A 20,253-nucleotide genomic window follows, 5' to 3' on the forward strand; every position below is an offset into this window, starting at 1 on the left:
CTTCAACCTCTGCCCCCTGCTCTGGGGGCCTGTCGTCTCCCGAGGGGAGCTGAGCCGGCCCCCCTCAGGGTCAGATCAGTCCCCAGCCCCTCTGCTTGGGCAGTGACTGCCCGAGGGCACTGCGAGCGCCCCTGCCCCGTGTCGCCGACTCCCCCGACTTTGTCACGGGTCTCAGGATCGTTATCCTTTTCCTTAAAGCCCCAGCTCCCGGAGTCAAGGGGCGATGTGAGGATTTCAGCCTTTGTTCTTAAAGGAAAAGTATGTTTCTAGCCCTCACGGCTGTGGAGAAAGCTGCAAAATGTGGCCCCAGGGCACCCTCGAAATGCAGACGACAAACAAAAAGACCCCCCCCCAGGGAGTGTTACAGAATCTCGTGATTTTGGCGAGCCTGACTCGCGATGTTTGAATGTTTGGGGCTGGAGATGCTGGATGCGGGCAGCATGGCCGAGGGGGGATTGGGGCAAACAGAATTTACCCCTGTCTCGTCTGGGGCCTATGGCATTCACTCACCTCCCTGCCCCAAGCCGCCCCCCCCCACTCCGGTGCTGCCTTTTTGCCCCCGCTCAAACCAGCCGCTGTCTCTTCGGAGCTGCTCAGCCTACACCCAGGTCCTGCCCCCCACGGCGCCGCCCAGCCAGGAACACCAGAAAACTGAGTTCACCCACTTCTTTTTTTTACCACCGCCCCACTGCAGAAAGGTGTGAGGGCATCAGGAACTGGGGTCTTTGCGGGGAGCAGACAGGGCCTCAGGGGGTGACAGTTGGAATGTGGACCCCAAGCCGGGCCCATCGGCCCCGATTCCTGGGGACCGGCTCTGGCTAGGGGCTCTGCGACAGGACAGGGGGGCGGACCCCAGCACCCAGGCTCGGCGCTGGTATCGTGTGCTGGCCAGATCTGAGCTGCGGAAGGCCTAAAGCCAGATGGGGAAAAGGGGAGGAATTTAAATCCACCTGCTCCAAACTTCCAGCCCCCTCCCCACACAAGGAGAATCCCCAATAGCTGTAGCCACTGTAGAGCACATGCCATACAGCCAGGAGCAAAGACCGCATCAGTTTCCCTCGGGGCAGGGGGAGCAGCCTAGCGGTTCTCCGCTGGGGTGGGGAAGTTACTTTCCATTCAAACCCAGAGCCAGACGTGTTTGTGCCGTATAGCCCCAGCTCTGCTGCCCTCAGCAGGATGGAATGGGTATTGCGTGGCTGCGTGTCAGATGCCCTGTACTGCAGGCAGTGATGAGGATTTTCTGTTAGCTCAGGGAGCAAGCATCCCTCTGCCTTTCAATCCCAAGCCCCCAGACATTATCAAACTCATCCTCACAAGCCTCCACTAGGCCATCACAAAGCAAGAGCCAAATTGGGAAACTGAGGCTTTCAGCAGGGCAGGGACTTCCCTAAGGTCACAGAGTGAACCCATGGCAGAACTGGGAAAGGAACCCAGGAGTCTGGACTTTCAGCTCCAATCCTCCCCAGCTCTAACCACTAGACCTCGCACCCCTCCCAGAGCTTGGGATAGAACCCAGGAGTCCTGGCTCCCAGCCCCGCCCCACCCCAACCACTAGACTCCACTCCCTTCCCAGAGCTGGAGAGAGAACCCAGGAGTCCTGGCCCCTCTCTGTGTACATTGACCTACCAAAGTCATGGAGCAATGGGCCTGGCCCCCTGGGGTACAGCCCTCTCCAGCAGCATTTTCCAGCCCCGGAGGGCTTCCCCCCCCCGCACCTCCACATTCCTGGGCCGGGGGGCTCCAGGTCACCCCAATGCTCCCTCAGTGTCTAGCCAGCAACTCCCAGCAGGCAAACGGGGACACCCCAAAACTGCTGCTCGGGCGCCCTCTGCTGGCAAGCGCCTGAATTGTGGCTTCTCTGAGCTCGGGGGAGCCCGAGCCCTGGGCCTGCCAACCTGGGTCAGCCGGACGGGGGGCCCTGGGGCCCCCGGTTTTAATCCCAGCTCCGATTTGCAGCACGGCCTCCGGCGAGTTCCTGCCCTGCTTGGTGACTCGGTTTCCCCTCCACCCGTCTCCCAAAAGCGGGAGGAGAGGGCAACCGATGGGATGCGGCTCTCAAAGGGCCTTGGGACTCCAGGGAGAGACACAGGCAGGATGCGGAATGAATGCGACAGGCCTCAGCTCAGCCCCTCCACCAGGGGGCATTATTCACCCCTTGTTTTAAACAGTCACGTTCCCCCCCAGAGATGGAGAGAGAACCCAGGAGTCCTGACTGCCAGCTCCCCTGATCTTACCGCTAGCCCCCCCCCCCCTTCCCAGAGAACCCAGGAGTCCGGCCTCCTGTCCGCTGGGCAGTGGATGAGCTGCGTCCCATCTGGAGGGTGAGCACAGCTCTTCCGAGGGACGCTGCCCCGTTAACGGGATTCGCCGCAGAGCCGGAGGGTTAATGAGCCCTGGCTCAGTGGGGGGCCTTGGCAGCCCAGCCCCCGCATGGGCCCAGTGCCCAGGGCCGGGGTGAAAGCTGGACCCACCTGCCAGGAAGAGCTGGTGCTGGCAACGAGACTTCCGGGACGGCTCCCGCCAGCCCTTCCCGGAATTTCACCCCCAATTAGGCCAGGCGGAGGTAAGAGCCGGGGGGGCCGTGAAGGTCAGCGGGCAGCGGAGCAGCAGCTGGCTGCAGGTGGGCACCGGCCTGGGGCCAAGTTGGCATCAGACCCTGGCTCCAACAGGCCACAACCTGCACCAGTCAGCCAGGGAGCCCGCGGCCTGGGCTAGGAACAGCGGGGCGGGAGTCAGGACTCCTGGGTTCCCTACCTGAGCTGGTGCCCCTCACTCCCAGCCCGCAGCCCCCGGCTAGCCCAGCCCTGGGCTCCTCCCCACCCTCACTCCTGACCCCCAGCCCCCCCACTAGACTAGCCCTGGGCTCCCCCCGACCCCTGCTCTGCCGGTGCCCCTCACTCCCGACCCGCAGCCCCTGCTGGTCCAGCCCGGCCTGGCCTCGTGCTCTCTCAGCCCCGATGAACTCAGGCTCCGAAGGGAGGACGCCAAGCAGCCGGATGGGGGGGCCCGGGCCCGTCCGTCACACTGGAGGGAGCCGGAGGGCGGCTGGGGGGGTATTAAATGGAGCAGACGTGGGCCCCATCCCAGCCAGGCTCAATCCAGGGACACACGTGGCTGGCATGGGCCAGGGGCGCCCTCTGCTGGGGCGACACTGGAACAGCACCAGCCACTGACCCCTTGGGGACACGGACAGGGGGCAAAGCGCGAGCTAGGGCCCCCCCAACGGGCCGAGAGCCACCTGCCCCCCCGAGCTAGGGGGGAGCAGGAGACACTCCTCCCCTCCCCGAGCTCCCGGGGATATCGTCGCCCTCCCACTGGCTGTTCTCGGCCCACGGAACGCGCCCACCCCGCTCGGCCCTTGTGGCAATGAGTTCCACGGGCTATGGCACTTCTGGGGGGCGGCGGGCTGGGGCGGGAACGAACGCGGTGCAGGCGTCTGGGGGCAATCGCTGATTATGTTTCTACCCCCCCCAATCAACGGGCCCCCCCCCACCATTCTGCAGCTACACCCCCATAATCTTTTGCTGTAGGGGTCACCATGGTGATCGGTGGGCGAGGGGGGAGAAGAGAAACTCTCGGAAAAGCCGTTAGTGCAAAAGGATCTTTATATAAGGGGCGGTTGTTCAATGGGGGGCAGGGGAGAGAGACGGGGGATGACGGGCGGGGGAGCGCTTTGGGGAGCAGGAGGCAGAGGGGCCTCCCTCCCCCCCGCCAGCCCCCAGCGCTCCCCATGGAGCCAGCGATGGGTCCAATTCCCACCGGCCCCCGGCGGCTCTGCGCCCTGCCCGGACAGTGCTGCCCCATGTTACAGAGGGCAGAGGGCACAGGGGCCAGCCCCAGGTCACCAGGGTCAATGGCAGAGCGGGGGAAAGAACCCAGAAGTCCTGCCCCCCCCATGAAACACAGACTGAAACCAGCCCACCAGAGGGGAAAGAGCTCGTGGCCCCTTCCCCACCCCCTGGGCCAGCCCAACTCCCCCCCCAGCCCCGTTCTTACAAAAGAGCCCCATCAAGCAGCTGAAATGTCCACACTGTTAAAGGGGGGAAGGCTTTGCGGTGACCCCCCTGGATCCAAGGGTTCCCCAGAGCCCCCCCCCCGGACCCTGCAGCAGGGGCAGGATCCGTGCAGACCCCTCACACCCCACCCCGCGGCAGGGGGTCCATACAGCACCCAGCCCGCAATGGGGAGCCTGCCCACTCCCTAGAGCCCCGCCCCACGGCAAGGGGTCCGTACAGCACCCAGCCCATGGAGGGGGGCCTGCCCGCTCCCTAGAGCCCCGCCCCATGGCAGGGGGTCCGTACAGCGCCCAGCCCACGGAGGGGGGCCTGCCCGCTCCCTAGAGCCCCGCCCCATGGCAGGGGGTCCGTACAGCACCCAGCCCACGGAGGGGGGCCTGCCTGATCCCTAGAGCCCCGCCCCATGGCAGGGGGTCCGTACAGCACCCAGCCCATGGAGGGAGGCCTGCCCGCTCCCTAGAGCCCCGCCCCGCAGCGGGGGGCCTGCCCGCTCCCTAGCACTCCACCCCGTAGCGGGCGAAGTGGCGCAGCACCACGCCCAGCTCCAGGTGCACGGTGCCCGCGGCAGTGGTCTGCAGGCGGTACCGGTCAGCCCCCGTGTAGATCAGGTCGCTGTTCAGCAGCTGGGGCCCCCCGCCCACGAAGAGCTGGGAGAGCCGCTCCTGCCACGAGCCCAGGGGCTGCCAGGTGACGCAGGCCAGCGCGTGCCAGCCCGGGCTGCAGGGCACGTGGCAGACGCCGTAGCCGTACAGCTCCCGGCGCCCAAAGGGGTCCTGGTGCCAGACCTGCACGTGCAGCTTGGGCCAGCCTGACGGCAAGAGAGAGGGGACCCGTCAGTGCCCAGCCCCCTCTGCAAGCCAGGTGCCCCCTGCCCCCCAAGCCAGCCAGTCCTGCCCTGGGGCCGGATGGGAGCGTTCATCCATCCTGGGGACACTTCTGCAGCCGAGGACACAAGGCGCTTCCGGAAGCAGGGGGATGTACGGCTGCACCTGCCCCACCCGGGCTCTGCCCCCCACCCCAGAGCCATCCCCAGCTCCGGCGGGGCCGAAGGGAGGGGAAGAAAAGCCCCGGGGGAGACGGACTGGAAAACAAACGGCCTCTGGTGTCTCACACAACTGGAGCCAAATTCCCTTCACTGAGAGAAACTAACTCACGCCTGGCCAGGGCTGCCACGCACCCCCCGCCCGCCCGAGCCAGGGCTGCCTTCCCCGTCCCTGCCCCACTCTGAGCCAGGGCTTCCTGCCCCCCACCCCCAAAGCTCCCGTCTGGAACCCGCAGCCTTCCCCGGATCTCCTGGGCCATCAGTCCAGGGAACACCGGGCTGGAACCCGCGGAGGGAGGAACTTACCCTGCAGCCCCTTGGTGGCAAAGTGCACGTCGATGGGGTGGGACCAGTAGGCCACATCGTCCAGCTGGGGGTGATCCACCTGCGTCTGCCCCTCCCGCAGGCCGGACAGCAGCTTCCAGGCGCCACCTGAGGGGGGAAGCGCAGTCAGTGAGGGGGGCAGAGGCTTCGGGAAGGGAGCACATGAGAGCTGAGGAGAGAACCCAGGAGTCCTGGCTCCCAGCCCTCCCCCACCCCCCAGCTCTAACCACCAGACCCCACTCCCCTCCCCGAGCCAGGGAGAGAACCCAGGAGTCCTGGCTCCCAGCCCCCCTGCTCTAGCCCACTAGCTCAGGCTCTGGGCCTCTGCAGCCCTGTTGCCCCAGCCCACGAGCGGAGCCCCTCTTTCCCCCGGGGGGCCCCGGCTCACCTGTGTGGATTCCCCACTTGCAGAAGAGGCTGCTGCGGGGGAAGCCGCTGGCTCCCACGATCTGCCCGATGAGGTGCACTTCGGCCATGATCCTGCAGCAGGGGGAGGACAAGGGGCAGGGTTAGAAATAGATCCCAGGAGTCCGGGCTCCCAGCCCCCCCTGCTCTAACCACCAGCCCCCTCCCAGAGCCAGGGAGAGAACCCAGGAGTCCGGGCTCCCAGCCCCCCCTGCTCGAACCATCACCCCCTCCCAGAGCCGGGGAGAACCCAGGAGTCCGGGCTCCCAGCCCCCTCCCAGAGCCGGGGAGAGAACCCAGGAGTCCGGGCTCCCAGCCCCCTCCCAGAGGCGGGGAGAACCCAGGAGTCCGGGCTCCCAGCCCCCTCCCAGAGGCGGGGAGAACCCAGGAGTCCGGGCTCCCAGCCCCCTCCCAGAGGCGGGGAGAACCCAGGAGTCCGGGCTCCCAGCCCCCTCCCAGAGCCGGGGAGAACCCAGGAGTCCGGGCTCCCAGCCCCCTCCCAGAGCCGGGGAGAACCCAGGAGTCCTGCTCCCGGCCCCGCCCAGCGCGCGGCTCCGTGTTCCTGTGCGCTGCCGCCCGGCCCGCCCCAGAGGTGGCTGCATCGCCGGACACACCCCGCCCGGGGCTGGGGCGGCGCGTGCTCGGGGCGTGCCGGGGGCGCGCACGGGGAGGCGGCGCGTCCCCCCGCCTCAGCGCGCACCGGGGTGGGGGGGGGAGAGGGGCCACCCCGCGCATGCGCACCGCGCGACGCCCGCCGTGCCCCGCCCCTCGCTGCCCGGGCGCTACGGACCCGCGAGCGACCCCCCGGCCCCGGCCTCGTCTCCAGCCGCCGCTCCCGCGCCCCGCCCGCCGCTGCCACGGCAACCGGGGAGGGCGGGGGCCCCAGCCCAGCGCCGAAGCCGGATTGGCGGGCGGATGAGGCACGTGACGGCGTTTGGGCGGAAGCCCCGCCCAGGAAGGCGGAAAGCGGGCGAGGGTGGCGGCCATCTTGAGCGCGGCAAATGACAGCCATCGTGAGGGCGGCGCCATGTTGGGTGGGTCATGGGAGGAAGGCGGCGCCTCCACTGGGCGGGGCGAAGCCCTGCGGCAGCCATCTTGGGAAGGGCAGAGAGATTGACAGCTGGGGGGCGGGGCTGGGCATCGTGGGAGTGACAGGGAGACCCTGCCCCAGCCAGCCCATAGCTGATGGGCGAGCTAGAGTGGGGGGGAGGGGAACCCGCCCCCCGGCTGCTCCCCCTCCCCATCGCCCTGGCCCCACAGGCAAAGCGCTTCGCCCCAGGAAGCCGAACCCTCGATCAATCCCAGGCCCCCCGATGTGCCCCCCCCAACGTGGGACCAACAAACCCCCCCCTCGGCCGCAGCCAGAGGCGATATCCGACCCCCTGCCCCCCACCTGCCTCCCTGCCCTGCAGGGCCTCGGACTCACGCAGCTGGAGGAGAGACCGGGGGGGGTCACTCACGTGGGGGGGCCCCGTCTGGCTTTGTTAAATCAGCACAAGAAGCCAAGACACAGGTGAGTTGGAGCCTGCAGAGCTCTAGGCCGCGGTGACATCTTGCGGCAGTGAGTTCCGCAGGCCCACCGTGCCGGAGAGAGCCAATTACAGGATAAGACACCCCCTCGGGGGCGGTCCCTCTTGACCTCAGGTGGGTGGCGATTGGCTTGTGCCTCAGAGTGGGCAGGGCTCATACCCACCGCTGATCAGTGAAAATTGATTGGCTTTTGCTCAGACCTCACATTCCTCCTCCAACCAATGAGGTGCATTGCCCAGGCCTGGGCACCCTCCCCTCAGCCACGTCCATAGGCCCAGGGCCATTTCGTTTGCTGGTGACCAGGAATAACCCTTCCCAGCTCAGGGACCCTCCGGGAACCATGGGGCTCTGGCCAGCCCCGGCTCCCTGCATGAGGCCTACGACAGGGGCTGGAAACACCTCTTCCAGCAGCCTGGTTTGCGTTTCCAGGTCCTGCCTAGCACCTGAAAGTGCTAGGGGGTGAACCGCCTTGAGCGAGAGGGAAACTGAGGCACAGAGAGAGATGGCACCTGCCCGAGGTCACAGTGGAAATAAGTGGCAGAACCAGGGAGAGAACCCAGGAGTCCAGGTTCCCTGCCCCCCTGCTCTAACCACAAGACCCCGCTCCCCTCCCATAGCCAGGGAGAGAACCCAGGAGTCCTGGCTCCCAGCCCCCCTGCTCTAACCACTGCTCCTCCTTGCCACTCAGCCAGGCTTCCCTGGGGCGCTTCGCTCTCCTGGCCCCGCGGGTTGACCCTTCTTGCCAGCATCGCGCGGCTGCCGGGCTATTTCCAGCTGCCCGTGGCCAGCCCGCCCCCAACTCCGAGCTGGGATTATTTCCTGCCTCTTGCAATTAAACTGAAACGCCAGAGTGCAGCGAAGACAACAGAGGCACCTAATGCCCCCACCCGCCTACCCCCACCTCCATCTGCTTCCCTGCACAGAGAGCCTGCGAGCTGCCTTGGGAGGGGGCGGGGGGCTAGCGAGGGGGAGGGGGCAGCCGGCTGAGCCCTGGCCCATTCCCGCTCTGCATGAATCCCAGTTAGCCCCGTTCCCTTCCTGGTCTGGAGTCCTGGCCAGCCCCACCCTGGGGTGATGCCCAAGGCAGGACGGCCTACAGCGAAGGCCAGTTCCAACCCAGCCCAGGGCCTGCATCCTGGCGTCAGGGGGTGGCTTGTCAGAGGGCGTGGGATTGCTGGGGCTCAGAGACACCGGGGCCAGCCGGCTCCAGCGCGAAGCCCTCGGAGCAGGGAGCGCTGGCTGGGCTTTTCTCCGGAGAAAGGCTCAGGGACCAGCAGGGCTCGGGGGGAGCCCAGGGCCGGGCTGGCAGGGGCTGCGGGTCGGGAGCAAGGGGCACCGGCAGGGCTGGGGGGCCCAGGGCTGGGGTAGCAGGGGCTGTGGGTTGGGAGTGAGGGGCATCGGCAGGGCTGGGGGGCCCAGGGCCGGGGTAGCAGGGGCTGTGGGTTGGGAGTGAGGGGCACCGGCAGGGCTGGGGGGGCCCAGGGCCGGGCTGGCAGGGGCTGCGGGTCGGGAGCGAGGGGCACCGGCAGGGCTGGGGGGCCCAGGGCCGGGCTGGCAGGGGCTGCGGGTCGGGAGCGAGGGGCACCGGCAGGCTGGGGGGGCCCAGGGCCGGGCTGGGAGGGGGCTGCGGGTCGGGAGTGAGGGGCACCAGCAGGGCTGGGGGGGCCCAGGGCCGGGCTGGCAGGGGCTGCGGGTCAGGAGTGAGGGGCACCGGCAGGGCTGGGGGGCCCTAGGGCAGAGCTGGCAGGGGCTGCGGGTCGGGAGTGAGGGGCACCGGCAGGGCTGGGGGGGCCCAGGGCCGGGCTGGCAGGGGCTGCGGGTCGGGAGTGAGGGGCACCGGCAGGGCTGGGGGGGCCCAGGGCCGGGCTGGCAGGGGCTGCGGGTCGGGAGTGAGGGGCACCGGCAGGGCTGGGGGGGCCCAGGGCCGGGCTGGCAGGGGCTGCGGGTCGGGAGTGAGGGGCACCGGCAGGGCTGGGGGGGCCCAGGGCCGGGCTGGCAGGGGCTGCGGGTCAGGAGTGAGGGGCACCGGCAGGGCTGGGTAGCGACGTCTATTAATAGCTGCCGCGATGCTGGTTTGGCAGCAGGACTCCTGGGTCCCTGGTGGCTGCTCCCGCCTCCGCGTGCGTAGGGAGGAGGCGGCGTTGGGGGAGGGGGGGGGCTGTTCGCACCCAGATCGGGGCCTTTCGGTAACTCAGCACCCCATTGGCGGGAGGGAGACGGTTCCTTGGCCCCCCCGGCGCTGCTTGGCCCCCTTACTTTCAGCTCATGGATTCTCCCCCCCACCCAGCACGTTCCCTCCCCTGCTCCCCGGGCACTTCACGGAGTGTGGGGGGGGTCACCAGCCCCCCTTTCCAGCTGTGGAGACCGCGACACAGAGCAAGGACTGGAGCCCTGGGGCCCAGTCTAGGGCCCTGTCCACTAGGCCACGCTGCCAATCTTCCCCCTCCCGCCACCCTGGCCGGCTGAAGTCCCCCCGGGAGGGCCTGGCAGGGGGTTCCGGGCCCCCAGAATGGATCAGACCAGCCGTCCGTCACGCTGAGCCCCCCAGACACCATCCATCTGCCTCCCCTCTCCATGCACCCCCTGCAATGGGGGGTGGGGGCGGGGCCCAGCTGGGGGGGGGCAGGCTGTGCAGTGGGCAGCCTACCCCAGACCCCCCCACCCCCAGCATCTCGGCTGGGGGCCCTGGGGGCAGAACCTGCAGCTTGGGGGGGGAACGTGGGGGGGGAATTGCTTGTGCCACCCCCTCCCCCTCCCCCTCCCCCGCCTGTCTGTGAGCAGCTGGCTGGTGGCTGCCCAGCGCTGTGGGGGGGCGGGGGGAGGGTGACAGTTCCAGCAGATGGCAAAGGGGGGGAGGGGAGCTGGGGGGAGGTAAACGGAGAACGCGGGGGGTGGGTGCTGAGTCCACAGGGCTGGACAGAGGCTGCGACTCCCCACGTGACCCCCAGCCTGCCCCCCGCCGCCAGGCCTGGGCCCAGCATCCCCAGCAAAGGGCAATAACGCCCCCGAGGTGGGGGAGGGACTCCCCAGGGCAGGGCCCAGCCCCTGCAGGGTCTCTGCAGGGTCTGTGCAGCGCCTGGCACCGGGGGGGGGGCTCCAGCTCTTGGCCTGGTGGCGCCTTCAGGCCCTGTGGGAGACGGGCCCTGCCCCACAGAGCCTGGCGACCTCAGGGGCCACCAAACATAGACCCATCAAAGCCGCCCTCGCAAGCCAGCGGTGCCCCTCACTCCCGACCCGCAGCCCCTGCCAGCCCACCCCTGGGCTCCCCCCTGCCCCCCAGCTCTGCCGGTGCCCCTCACTCCCGACCCGCAGCCCCTGCCAGCCCACCCCTGGGCTCCCCCCTGCCCCCCAGCTCTGCCGGTGCCCCTCACTCCCGACCCGCAGCCCCTGCCAGCCCGGCCCTGGGCTCTCCCCTGCCCCCCTGCCCCCCAGCTTTGCCGGTGCCCCTCACTCCCGACCCGCAGCCCACCCATGTGCCAGTTCCCTTCCCTCCCCCACCTCCCCCCCACGCACGGAGCCCACTATGAATGATTCATCAGGCCCCGAAGCGTTACTCTTGAAGGAGCCCGGCTGCTACAGCCCCCGGCTGGGCTCTGCTTCTCCAGCCCCCTCAATCTTCCATGGGCCCCTCGGCTCACAGGCCGGCCGGGGACGCGAAGCCAGGGCCAGCCCTTGTGCAAGGAGCTGGCTGGGTCAGCTGGGGCCGGCGGCCTCCCAGAGGGAAGGCCCTGGCCACTGGGAAGCAATGGGCCCCCCGACCTGTGGAAGGGGGAGCCCAGGGCTGGGCTGGCAGGGGCTGCGGGTCGGGAGTGAGGGGCACCGGCAGAGCTGGGGGGCCAGGGCCGGGCTAGCAGGGGGCTGCGGGTCGGGAGTGAGGGGCACCCGCAGAGCTGGGGGGCAGAGGGGCAGGGGGGAGCCCAGGGCCGGGCTGGCAGGGGCTGCGGGTCAGGAGTGAGGGGCACCGGCAGAGCTGGGGGGCCAGGGCCGGGCTAGCAGGGGGCTGCGGGTCGGGAGTGAGGGGCACCGGCAGAGCTGGGGGGCCAGGGCCGGGCTAGCAGGGGGCTGCGGGTCGGGAGTGAGGGGCACCGGCAGAGCTGGGGGGCCAGGGCCGGGCTAGCAGGGGGCTGCGGGTCGGGAGTGAGGGGCACCGGCAGAGCTGGGGGGCCAGGGCCGGGCTAGCAGGGGGCTGCGGGTCGGGAATGAGGGGCACCCGCAGAGCTGGGGGGCAGGGGGGCAGGGGGAAGCCCAGGGCCGGGCTGGCAGGATTCCCTGCCCCCTGGCATTGGCTGGGTCCATGGGATGACACCGCCCGGGCTCTGCCCCCCCCCGTCCCCAGGTGCTCAGCGGGGAGACCCCGTCAGCGGTCAGGGCGATTCTTCAGCCCGGTTAATTCGCTCCCTGCATCTGCCCCCCCCAGCCGGGGAGAGAACCCAGGAGTCCTGGTTCCCATACCCCTCACATCTCTACATTGTCGGGGGGGGGGCAGGTCTCACTGCCACGCCAGGTCCCCTAATGCTGGTAACAAAGCAGTGATGCAACCCCCCCCAGCGCCTCCCCCCGCTTTCCAGCCCCCCCCAGCGCCTCCCCCCGCTTTCCAGCCCCCCCCCCCGCCGCCCCCGGCCCAGGCGCGTGGGAGCGAGCCCGGAGCAGGCAGCGCTTCTGGGGACCCCCAGCCCCCCACCCCCTCTGCGAGCCTGCCCCCCAGCCCCTCCCAGCCCCCCCGAGCCTGCCCCTTGCGGGGGGCGGGGGGCGGAGCCGGGCTGCGGCTGCATCGCGGAGCTGCTGCGGGCTCCGTGCGGGGGGCGCGGGACGTGCGGGGCCGGGGGATTTTCGCCTCTCCTGCCGCGGGGGGGCCGGGGGCCCGGAGCAGCCCCCCGGGATGGGGGCTTGGGGGGGCTGCAGAGCGGCTGGCGGGGGCCCGGCGGGCGGAGGCGGGCGCTGAGGTGCCGGTAAGTGCCGGGGGCAGAGCCGGCCAGGGGGGGTCCCTGGAGCCGGGCAGGGGGGCAGGGCCCCGGCGGGTGTCAATGGGGCCGGACCCATGGCTGGGGTCAGTCGCTGGAGACGCTCGTTACCTCAGCTGCGGATCTGGCCCAGAACTGAGGCGGGAGGGGGCTGCTAAGCTCAGCACAGCGCCCCCCCCGCAACCTCTCCCCGAATCCGAAGGGGTCCGGGCAGAGCCGCACCCCCTGTCCCTAGCGGGGGGGACACAGGTTCCGGTGCGGGGGGGGGGACACGAGTCAGTGTCTTTCCCAGCTGATTGCGTGGGGGGCGGGGGGGTGAGAAGCCAAATCTCCTTCCTGCCCCTCCACAGGGGGCTCTGCCCCCCCATTCACGACCTCACCTATTGCCATAGGAGCGACTAACTCGGGGGGGGGAATGGGGCTGCCCCCCCAGGTAAAGTCTGGGCTCCCCCAGGGCCAAGGCTGGGCATGGGGCCGCGATCCCAGAGCTTCGGGTGGGTTCCTTTGTTTTGTGAGTGCGGTCCGTGGGGCAGCCCCCCAGCTGGGGTCCGTCGGCCGTCGCTCCGTTGGGGTCCGTGGGGCAGCCCCCCAGCTGGGGTCCGTCGGCCGTCGCTCCGTTGGGGTCCGTGGGGCAGCCCCCCAGCTGGGGTCCGTCGGCCGTCGCTCCGTTGGGGTCCGTGGGGCAGCCCCCCAGCTGGGGTCCGTCGGCCGTCGCTCCGTTGGGGTCCGTGGGGCAGCCCCCCAGCTGGGGTCCGTCGGCCGTCGCTCCGTTGGGGTCCGTGGGGCAGCCCCCCAGCTGGGGTCCGTCGGCCGTCGCTCCGTTGGGGTCCGTGGGGCAGCCCCCCAGCTGGGGTCCGTCGGGGTCGCCACACGCTGGAGCTCGGCACCTTGCAGACCCAGGGCCGACGCTGCGGCCCCCCTGCCCCGGTGGCCGGAGCCGGGGGCCCTGCCCGCGGGAAGGAGCTGGGTCTGGCGGGGCCCCGCCGGGCTGGGACGCGGATTGACCAGCCCCGGCCCACGGGCGCCAGGCAGGGGGGTGCGACCTCTGCTTGGGGGCAGCGCCGGGCACAGAAGCGGGGCTGGGAGCCGGTGGCCAGTCTGCAGCGGAGCTGGCCCAGGGAGCGGGAGAGAAACCTGCCCCCCCGCACCCCCCCGGCCGGCTTCCCACGCCCCAGGGGGTGGCGCAGATTCCGGGGGCTCCCCAGCGCCGCCCGGCCCAGCTCCGAGTCCCTCACCAAAGCCCCGGGGAGCGATGGGAGCTCATGGACCCGGGCAGCTGGGCTGGGTAGATGTGGACGGGGAGAGGAGTGGGGTCTAGGGGCTAGAGCAGGACTCCTGGGTTCCATTCGCAGGTTTACCACTGACTGACACCAGGGGCTCCGGCCCCTCCCTTTCCCCTCTCCGTGACTCAGTTTCCCCAGCACCAGCTTGCTTCTGGGCGGGCGGGGACTGGAGGCCAAATTCATCCCAGCGCCCTGTGCCGCTCCCCCCGGGCGCCAGATACCGCCCCCCCCCCCCAGGACTCAGCGCGTCCTTCCCCGCACCTCCCCCGAGCCCTCCGCCTCCTGCCGCCCCGACCCCACCGCCCGGCTGCTCCTTAGGGCCCCGCCCGCCCTCCTGCCCCCCAGAAGCGGCGGAGCAAATCGGCAGCCGGCTGCAGGAGCGAGAAGATTGGCACAAAACCGGCAGCCGGGCGGGGAGGAGAAGCCCCAGCCGGGAACAGCGGCGGGAGAGGGGCAGGACCTCGGCTGAAGGGGGCATGGGACGGGGGGGCTGGCAGGGCGGCTAGGACTTGCTCGCCCAGGGACCCATCCACCCTGGTATCCCGGCTAGGGGAGGGGGAGGTTTCTGCGTCCACCCAGAGCCCGGCCCACGTGGCGGATCCAGGCTCTCGGCAGGCAGCCGGGGGGGGCGGAGGGGGGGGCGGAGGGGCAGGGTTGGACCGAAGGTTTGGTTTGCAGGGGGCGCGAAGGGCCCCCGTGAAATGTGCGCTCCGGGGCAGGGGCCGGCTGCCGGAGATCATGGGCGACTCTGCGCCGCTTGGAGAACAGCTTCCCTTCCCTGGGGGGGCCCTGCAGGCAGCCGGTCTAACTCTGCGCGAAAGCAGCTCCAGCCCCCTCCAGGCAGCCGCCAGCGAAAGGCGCTGGGCGAGGCAGGGACCCACGGTTGCAACGAATGGTCTAATCGGCACCTGGGCTCCCAGCATCAAGACCCAGGGCTCTTTGCTTCGGCCAGGCGGGGAGCAGCTGGACTTTGTCCAGGCCCCCGGGGTCTCTGGGAGGGAAGTGGGGTCTAGTGGTTAGTGCAGGAGGCTGGCAGCCAGGACTCCTGGGTCCCTTGGCCAGCTCTGCGAGGCCTTCCCCTTGTGTGTCATAGGGACAATGCTCCTCCCTTCCTCGCGTGCAGGGGAGAACAGCCTGGCACCGCTGCCAGCGGAGGGAGCCGCTCCTCCTGCTCCAGCCTGGGAGTCTCCTTTTTTTGTGCCCCTACAGATTCATCCTGTTTATCCCTTACTCCCCCCCACCAGGTGACCTGGGAGCCCAAGACCGCGCCGGACGCCCTGCCGGAGCAGGGATCTCCCCCCGCCTCATGGAGAACAGCCACGAACTACAGCGCCCGCTGCTGGCCAAACCCTCCGGGGGCGCCCTGGCTGGGGAGGCGCGGCGGGAACACCCCGGCTTCTTCTCTCGGCCCGGCTGGAGGCGCCTGCCCCCGCCACCCCCCGAGCTGGCCCAGCAGCTGCTGGACGCAGGGACCCTGCAGAGGACAGTGGAGCCGCTGGGCAGCCCCGAGCCGGCCCCCCCACCGGGCTCCACATGGAAGACCGGGGAGCCCCCCAGCTGGAGGAAGCAGGGGTACTGCGAGACGGCTTTTGGGGAGCCGGCCGAGCGCCCCAAGAAGCTCTGCCTGGAGAAGGACATTCACACGGTCTGCTGCGAAGTGGGGGATGGAGAGCTGCTGCCTGAGTTCGAGGTGAGGGGGGGCTGGGAACCCAGGCGTCCGGCTGAGCCCTGCCAGCAGCTGGAGGGCACTGGCCTGGGGGATGAATCACTAGCCACCTGCCATCGCTCCGTGAGCTCCAGGGACTGGCTCACGAGCCCGGTCAGTAAATCAATGGCCTGCAGTGGGGCTGGTCACAGTCCACGCTATCCCGGAGGGTCTTTGGGGTTCCCTGCTCGCTGGGTCTGGGGAGCAGTACCGGGTTTACAATGGCACGAGTGGGGCCCCTGGGACTGGTGCAGAAGCCTGGCCAGTCTCAGTCAGTTGTGGGGGGGACAGTGTGGGGGGCTTGGCTGGGCCCCTCCAGGCAAGTGGGTCTTGAGGGACCCGGGCCGGGGCAGGCCCTGGCCTGGCTGATCGCGCCACTCCGGAGTTGGTGGGTGTTGGGTGGGGGGGCCGGGGCTGCGTGACGCGGCCTGGGCCCGCCCCCGAGGGGAAGGGGCAGGCTGGCAGCACGGGGCCGGGCAGGCCACTGTGCGTCTGGCAACTGCCAGTTTGTAAATAGTGCCCCGGCGCTGGGCTGGGCGGAGCGGGACGACCCCTTCCATGCCCCATTGCCCCTGGCTGGCCCCTCGCTCTGGGGACCAACCCCGCCCCCCACCGCGCCATGCACCATTGCCCACATGGGGGCCCACAAATGATTAATCTGGCCCTGCCCAGGAGCGTCCAACCAGGCCCTCACCACAGGGCTGAGCTCCGTAGCCCGGGGACCCTGCCCTGCAGCCGAGGGGCCCTAGACTCAGGGTTCAGAGCTCTGCTCCTCTGATGCAGAGGTGTAGCTGGGAGCCAGGACTCCTGGGTTCTCTCCCCAGCTCTGGGAGTGGAGTGGGGGCTAGTAGTCAGAGCAGGGGGCTGGGAGCCAGGACTCCTGGGTTCTATTCCTGGCTCAGGGAGGGGAGTGGGGGCTAGTAGTCAGAGCAGGGGGCTGGGAGCCAGGACTCCTGGGTTCTATTCCTGGCTCAGGGAGGGGAGTGGGGGCTGGTGGTCAGAGCAGGGGGCTGGGAGCCAGGACTCCTGGGTTCTCTCCCCAGCTCTGGGAGTGGAGTGGGGGCTAGTAGTCAGAGCAGGGGGCTGGGAGCCAGGACTCCTAGGGTCAACCCTGGCGGCCAGGGGAGCGCACTCCCCCCACCCCCTGATCTGGATTCCCGCCCCCCCCACATCCCCCACCCAGAACGACTCGGCGAGCGAGAGTGAGAGCGACAGCGACTTCGGCCTGATGCTGCCGCAGGATCACCTGGGCCTGGCCGTGTTCTCCATGCTCTGCTGCTTCTGGCCCCTGGGCATCGCCGCCTTCCACCTGTCCCAGAAGGTGAGCGGGGCAGGGACAGGTGCGGCCCACCCGGGAGACGAGTTTGCTGGGCCTCCACCTAGCCCCTCCCCTCCCCACCCCGCAGTAAAATCTGGACAATCTGCATACATTATGGGAGATATTTGCATAACTTCCTCTGCCCCCCCAAAACTGGTCCAGTCCCTCAGGGGGCCCCCAACCCCACACAGGGCACTGTCACAGTGCCCACCCCCGGCCCCCCCATCCCCAGAGCTTGGGGGGGGTCAGGGCAGAAGGGGCACTGCGTGGCCCATAGGGCCTATGGGGTGAGAGGATCTGGCCTGGGAATGGGGCGGGGGGTGTCTCCGGGTACCCAGCTGTGGACGGGGGCCCAGGCTGGGGCTGGATCAGGGTACCCGGCGGGGCAGGGGGCAGATGGCGGGGGGATCTAAAGCATACGGGAGGTGTGTGGGGGGCGTCATGGGGTATCCAGCCAGGGGTGGGGCTATCCATGGGGGGGGTGTCTCGAGTGGGGGAGGTCTCAGGGGATTCCTCCTCCCCCCTCTAACCGGCTCTCCCCTCCCCCAGACCAACAAGGCCTCGGCGGAGGGCGATTTCCCGGGGGCGCGGGCAGCCTCGCGTCGGACCTTCGCGCTGGCCGTGCTCTCCATCCTGCTCGGAGTCTGCACCTACATTGGGGCCGTGGTGGTGCTCATCGCTTACCTGTCCGACAAGGGCCCCCACTAGCGCCCCCGGGGGCCGGACAGCCGGGGGCCGGCCCAGCTGCCACGGGACGGAGGCCAGCAGAGAGAATTGGACTAGCAGTTCCCTCCCCCGCCACCAGAGACATGGGCCCGGATGCCCGGGTTCACCAGGAGCAGGGTTTGGGAGCCTGGTTCGTGGTGACCGACCAGACCCACTTCCTTCCTCCTTCACTGCACCCCCAAACTGTATCCCCATTTTGTATGTCCCCCGCCCCCCAGCCTTCCACTCAGGGTTGCGATCAGTCCAACGGGGGCGCCCTACCCAGTAAAGGCCCCATCCACTTTGCCCGCATCTGCTGGGCAGCAAGGGGTCAGCCCCAGAGGGGAGGGGAAGGGTTAATGCCCCAGGCGGGGGTGCTGCTTTCCCACTGCCCCCAGGGGGTGGAGGCCCATAGAGAGGCCGTGGGTTATCTCCTGGAGCCAGGGGGCTGGGAGCAGGACTCCTGGGTTCAATCCCTAGCTTCAGGGGAGAGAGGTCTAGTGGGTTACAGGGTGGAGGCTGGAAGCCAGGACACCTGGGTTCAATCCACAGCTGGGGGGTTAGGGCTAGTGGGTTACAGGAGGGGGAAGAGCTGGAAGCCAGGACACCTGGGTTCTATCCCTGGCTGTGGAAGGGGCATGGGGTCCTGTGGTTAGAGCAGGGGGGGTTGAGGAGCCAGGACTCCTGTGTTCTCTACCCGACTCCCTGTCTGACCTCAGCAAATCCCTCCCCCTCTTGGTGCCTCAGTTTCTCCCTCCAACCCCATGACATCCTCACGGTTGAGACAATTCATCCTCAAACGAAGCAGGATGCAGCCGCTTCCATCCTGCGGCAGCCAAGTAAGTCCCCCGCGCTCTCCGCTGTGGGGGGATGCGGCCGTGGTCCTGCCCCACTGGCTGCAGGCTCTCCCCTCGGGCCCGGAGCGTCTGAGCGGCCCTGCAGCTCCACCCCAGCTTGATGGGCCCTCACCAGCCCTGCTCTGGCTTTTTCAGTGAAAGCCTTAAATGTTCCCTTGATCCCCGCTCAGGCGGAAAACTTCCCCAGGAGACGGCGTGGCTGGCTGGCTCACCAGCTCTGCTCTGACGGCGGGGAAACCGTGAAGATCCACCCCACCCCGGTGCTCCCCCATCCCACTCCTCCCTCCCCGCTCACCGGAGATCGGGGGAGAGACAGCGAAGCCCCTGCTCAGCCAGGGGAAATAGTGGCTTGGTGCCGGCTGGTGCTTTCAAGAGGCACGGCTGGGTGGGTTTAACGGGTCTGCTCGCATGGTACAGCAGCGCCGAGCTTGAGCAAACGGGGCCAGGCCCCCAGCGGCTGGGAATCAGCGTCGCTCCCGTTGGAGTCAATGGGGCCAGGCCCCCAGCGGTTGTGAGTCAGCAACAGAAAGTAAATTAGAGCAGCTGAACTGCGCTCAGAAGCTAGTCTAGGTTCACACTAGTGTCAGCAGGAGAATTTGGCCCTAAATTGGTTCAGGCTGGTGCCACTCCCAGGATAGCAGCCCCCCACCCCGCCCCTCTCAGGCCAGGTTTTCTAAACCCCGCACCCCACAGAAAGCTTGGGGTTAAAAACCTGTCTGCTGAGTTTGAGCCAAGCCTTCCCTTCCCACTGCGACACCCAGCCCTGGGCCAGAGCGGGGTGCCCGGCCTGCAGGGCGCACACGGCCCCCCAGCGCATTTCAGGAGGCCCCTGGGCCGCGCACGGACCCCAGCACATTTCGGGAGGCCCCTGGGCCGGCTTCAACACAATCTACTCACAGCCGATTCCTTAGCGCTTGGTGGTCACGCTTACAGCAGTTTAGGTCACACACGAGTGCGTAAACAGCCAAGATTAGACAAAGAACCCAGCTAAACACACATGAAACAAGCAGAACTTGAAATACACGTGCCCCACTCGAGATGGCTGCATCTCAGTGCAGGGTGAGGGATCCATGTATGAACAGCCCGTGCCCCACTCCACCCCAGAGGCAGCTGCATCTAAGCATTGGGTGAGGGGTCCCTGCACAAAGTCCCCGTGCCCCACCCCAGAGGTGGCTGCATCTCAGCTCCCGGAGACAGGTCCCTGTATCTACAATGCTGTAGCAACTGGAAGAGCATTAACCTTCGCAGCACCCCTGAAAACGGCAGGGGGGATTGCGAGCGGAGAACTGCTCCAGACAGATTTTTCAAACCCAGGCAGCAGATTGAGCCTCCCCCCCACCGCAGAAATTAACTGGAGTCACGCGGCTAAATCCACTGGGCAGATGTGAAATGTCACGGCCCAGCTGGCTGGGTTGTTTCAGTGCAGAGCCCCAGGGTGGGGGCCGGGTGCCGGCTTTACTTTTCGGCCAGCCCAGGCTGAGTCCTGCTGGGCTGGGCCTGGACCACTTGCGGCTCATGGGTCCGACACCCCCACCGTGGCTGGGAAAGATGGGGCAGGGCTGCGGGGAGTCGAGCTGGGGGTGCCGCTCTCAGCCTGGCGGGACAGCGGCTGGGGTCTAGCCTGAGCCCAACACCCCCACGAGTTATTAAGTCATGCAGATCTCTCTCCACTGCCTGCTGGGGGTTTTCGGGGTGGGTGGGTTTGCCACAAGGTGCGAGCATAAAAGAATAAATCCCGTTCCCCGCAGCCAGAGTCACGTCACTGGCTGGGCTTGGGGAGCGTGAGGAGTGAGCCATTGGGGTGCAACTTCATTTTTGGCTACAGGGCCTGAGGAACGGGGGTGTTCAGCAGGGTCCCCCCAGCCTGCACCAAGGGGCCGCGCCCAGGCTGGGAGGGTCAGGGGGCGTGGTGTGAAAATGGGAGGAGGTTGGAAAGGGGGCAAACAGACGGGTTAGGGCAGGAGACGCACACGGAGCCGACAGGCAAATACAATCATTTCATCAAAGCGATTAGGCTCCTTAACAAAAGCAGCGGCCTGGCTCTGCCAAGGAGGCTGCTGACAGTGAAGGGGGGGGAGCCCCATGATTTCAGGGAGGAGGAGAATCC

General features: G+C 68.5%; 2 protein-coding genes across 3 annotated transcripts; one reads left to right on the top strand and one right to left on the bottom strand.

Annotated features, from left to right (window-relative positions):
- Positions 1-3,587: 3,587 nt before the first annotated feature.
- B9D2 (B9 domain containing 2) lies at positions 3,588-6,684 on the bottom strand. Of its 2 annotated transcripts, none has more exons than XM_084612152.1 (4): positions 6,578-6,684; positions 5,771-5,862; positions 5,365-5,490; positions 3,588-4,824 (listed from the first exon to the last, which is right to left on the bottom strand). In XM_084612152.1, the coding sequence occupies exons 2-4, from the start codon at positions 5,856-5,858 to the stop codon at positions 4,511-4,513; spliced, it is 528 nt and encodes a 175-aa protein (XP_084468278.1). In that variant the 5' UTR covers positions 5,859-5,862; positions 6,578-6,684; the 3' UTR covers positions 3,588-4,510. The 2 variants fall into 2 exon arrangements, with proteins under 2 accessions (XP_084468278.1, XP_084468279.1); XM_084612153.1 differs by lacking the exon at positions 6,578-6,684 and adding an exon at positions 6,402-6,501.
- Positions 6,685-12,191: 5,507 nt separating this feature from the next.
- Positions 12,192-20,099, top strand: TMEM91 (transmembrane protein 91). Its single transcript, XM_084612456.1, has 4 exons — positions 12,192-12,266; positions 14,806-15,251; positions 16,450-16,587; positions 17,134-20,099. The coding sequence occupies exons 2-4, from the start codon at positions 14,868-14,870 to the stop codon at positions 17,290-17,292; spliced, it is 681 nt and encodes a 226-aa protein (XP_084468582.1). The 5' UTR covers positions 12,192-12,266; positions 14,806-14,867; the 3' UTR covers positions 17,293-20,099.
- The last annotated feature ends 154 nt before the right edge of the window (positions 20,100-20,253 follow it).

The sequence above is a fragment of the Lepidochelys olivacea genome (genome assembly GCF_965140295.1).
Source record: "Lepidochelys olivacea isolate rLepOli2 genome assembly, chromosome: 23".
NCBI classification, from domain to species: domain Eukaryota; kingdom Metazoa; phylum Chordata; order Testudines; family Cheloniidae; genus Lepidochelys; species Lepidochelys olivacea.

Bases quoted from the DNA above. Each gene is read 5' to 3' on its own strand.
- B9D2 (XM_084612152.1), bottom strand. From the start codon at position 5,858: ATGGCCGAAGTGCACCTCATCGGGCAGATCGTGGGAGCCAGCGGCTTC. The intron at 5,491-5,770 runs GTGAGCCGGGGC...TTCCCCCCTCAG, and splicing joins CAAGTGGGGAATCCACACAG to GTGGCGCCTGGAAGCTGCTG. The intron at 4,825-5,364 runs GTAAGTTCCTCC...TCTTGCCGTCAG, and splicing joins TGCCACCAAGGGGCTGCAGG to GCTGGCCCAAGCTGCACGTG.
- TMEM91 (XM_084612456.1), top strand. From the start codon at position 14,868: ATGGAGAACAGCCACGAACTACAGCGCCCGCTGCTGGCCAAACCCTCC. The intron at 15,252-16,449 runs GTGAGGGGGGGC...TCCCCCACCCAG, and splicing joins AGCTGCTGCCTGAGTTCGAG to AACGACTCGGCGAGCGAGAG. The intron at 16,588-17,133 runs GTGAGCGGGGCA...CCCCTCCCCCAG, and splicing joins CCTTCCACCTGTCCCAGAAG to ACCAACAAGGCCTCGGCGGA.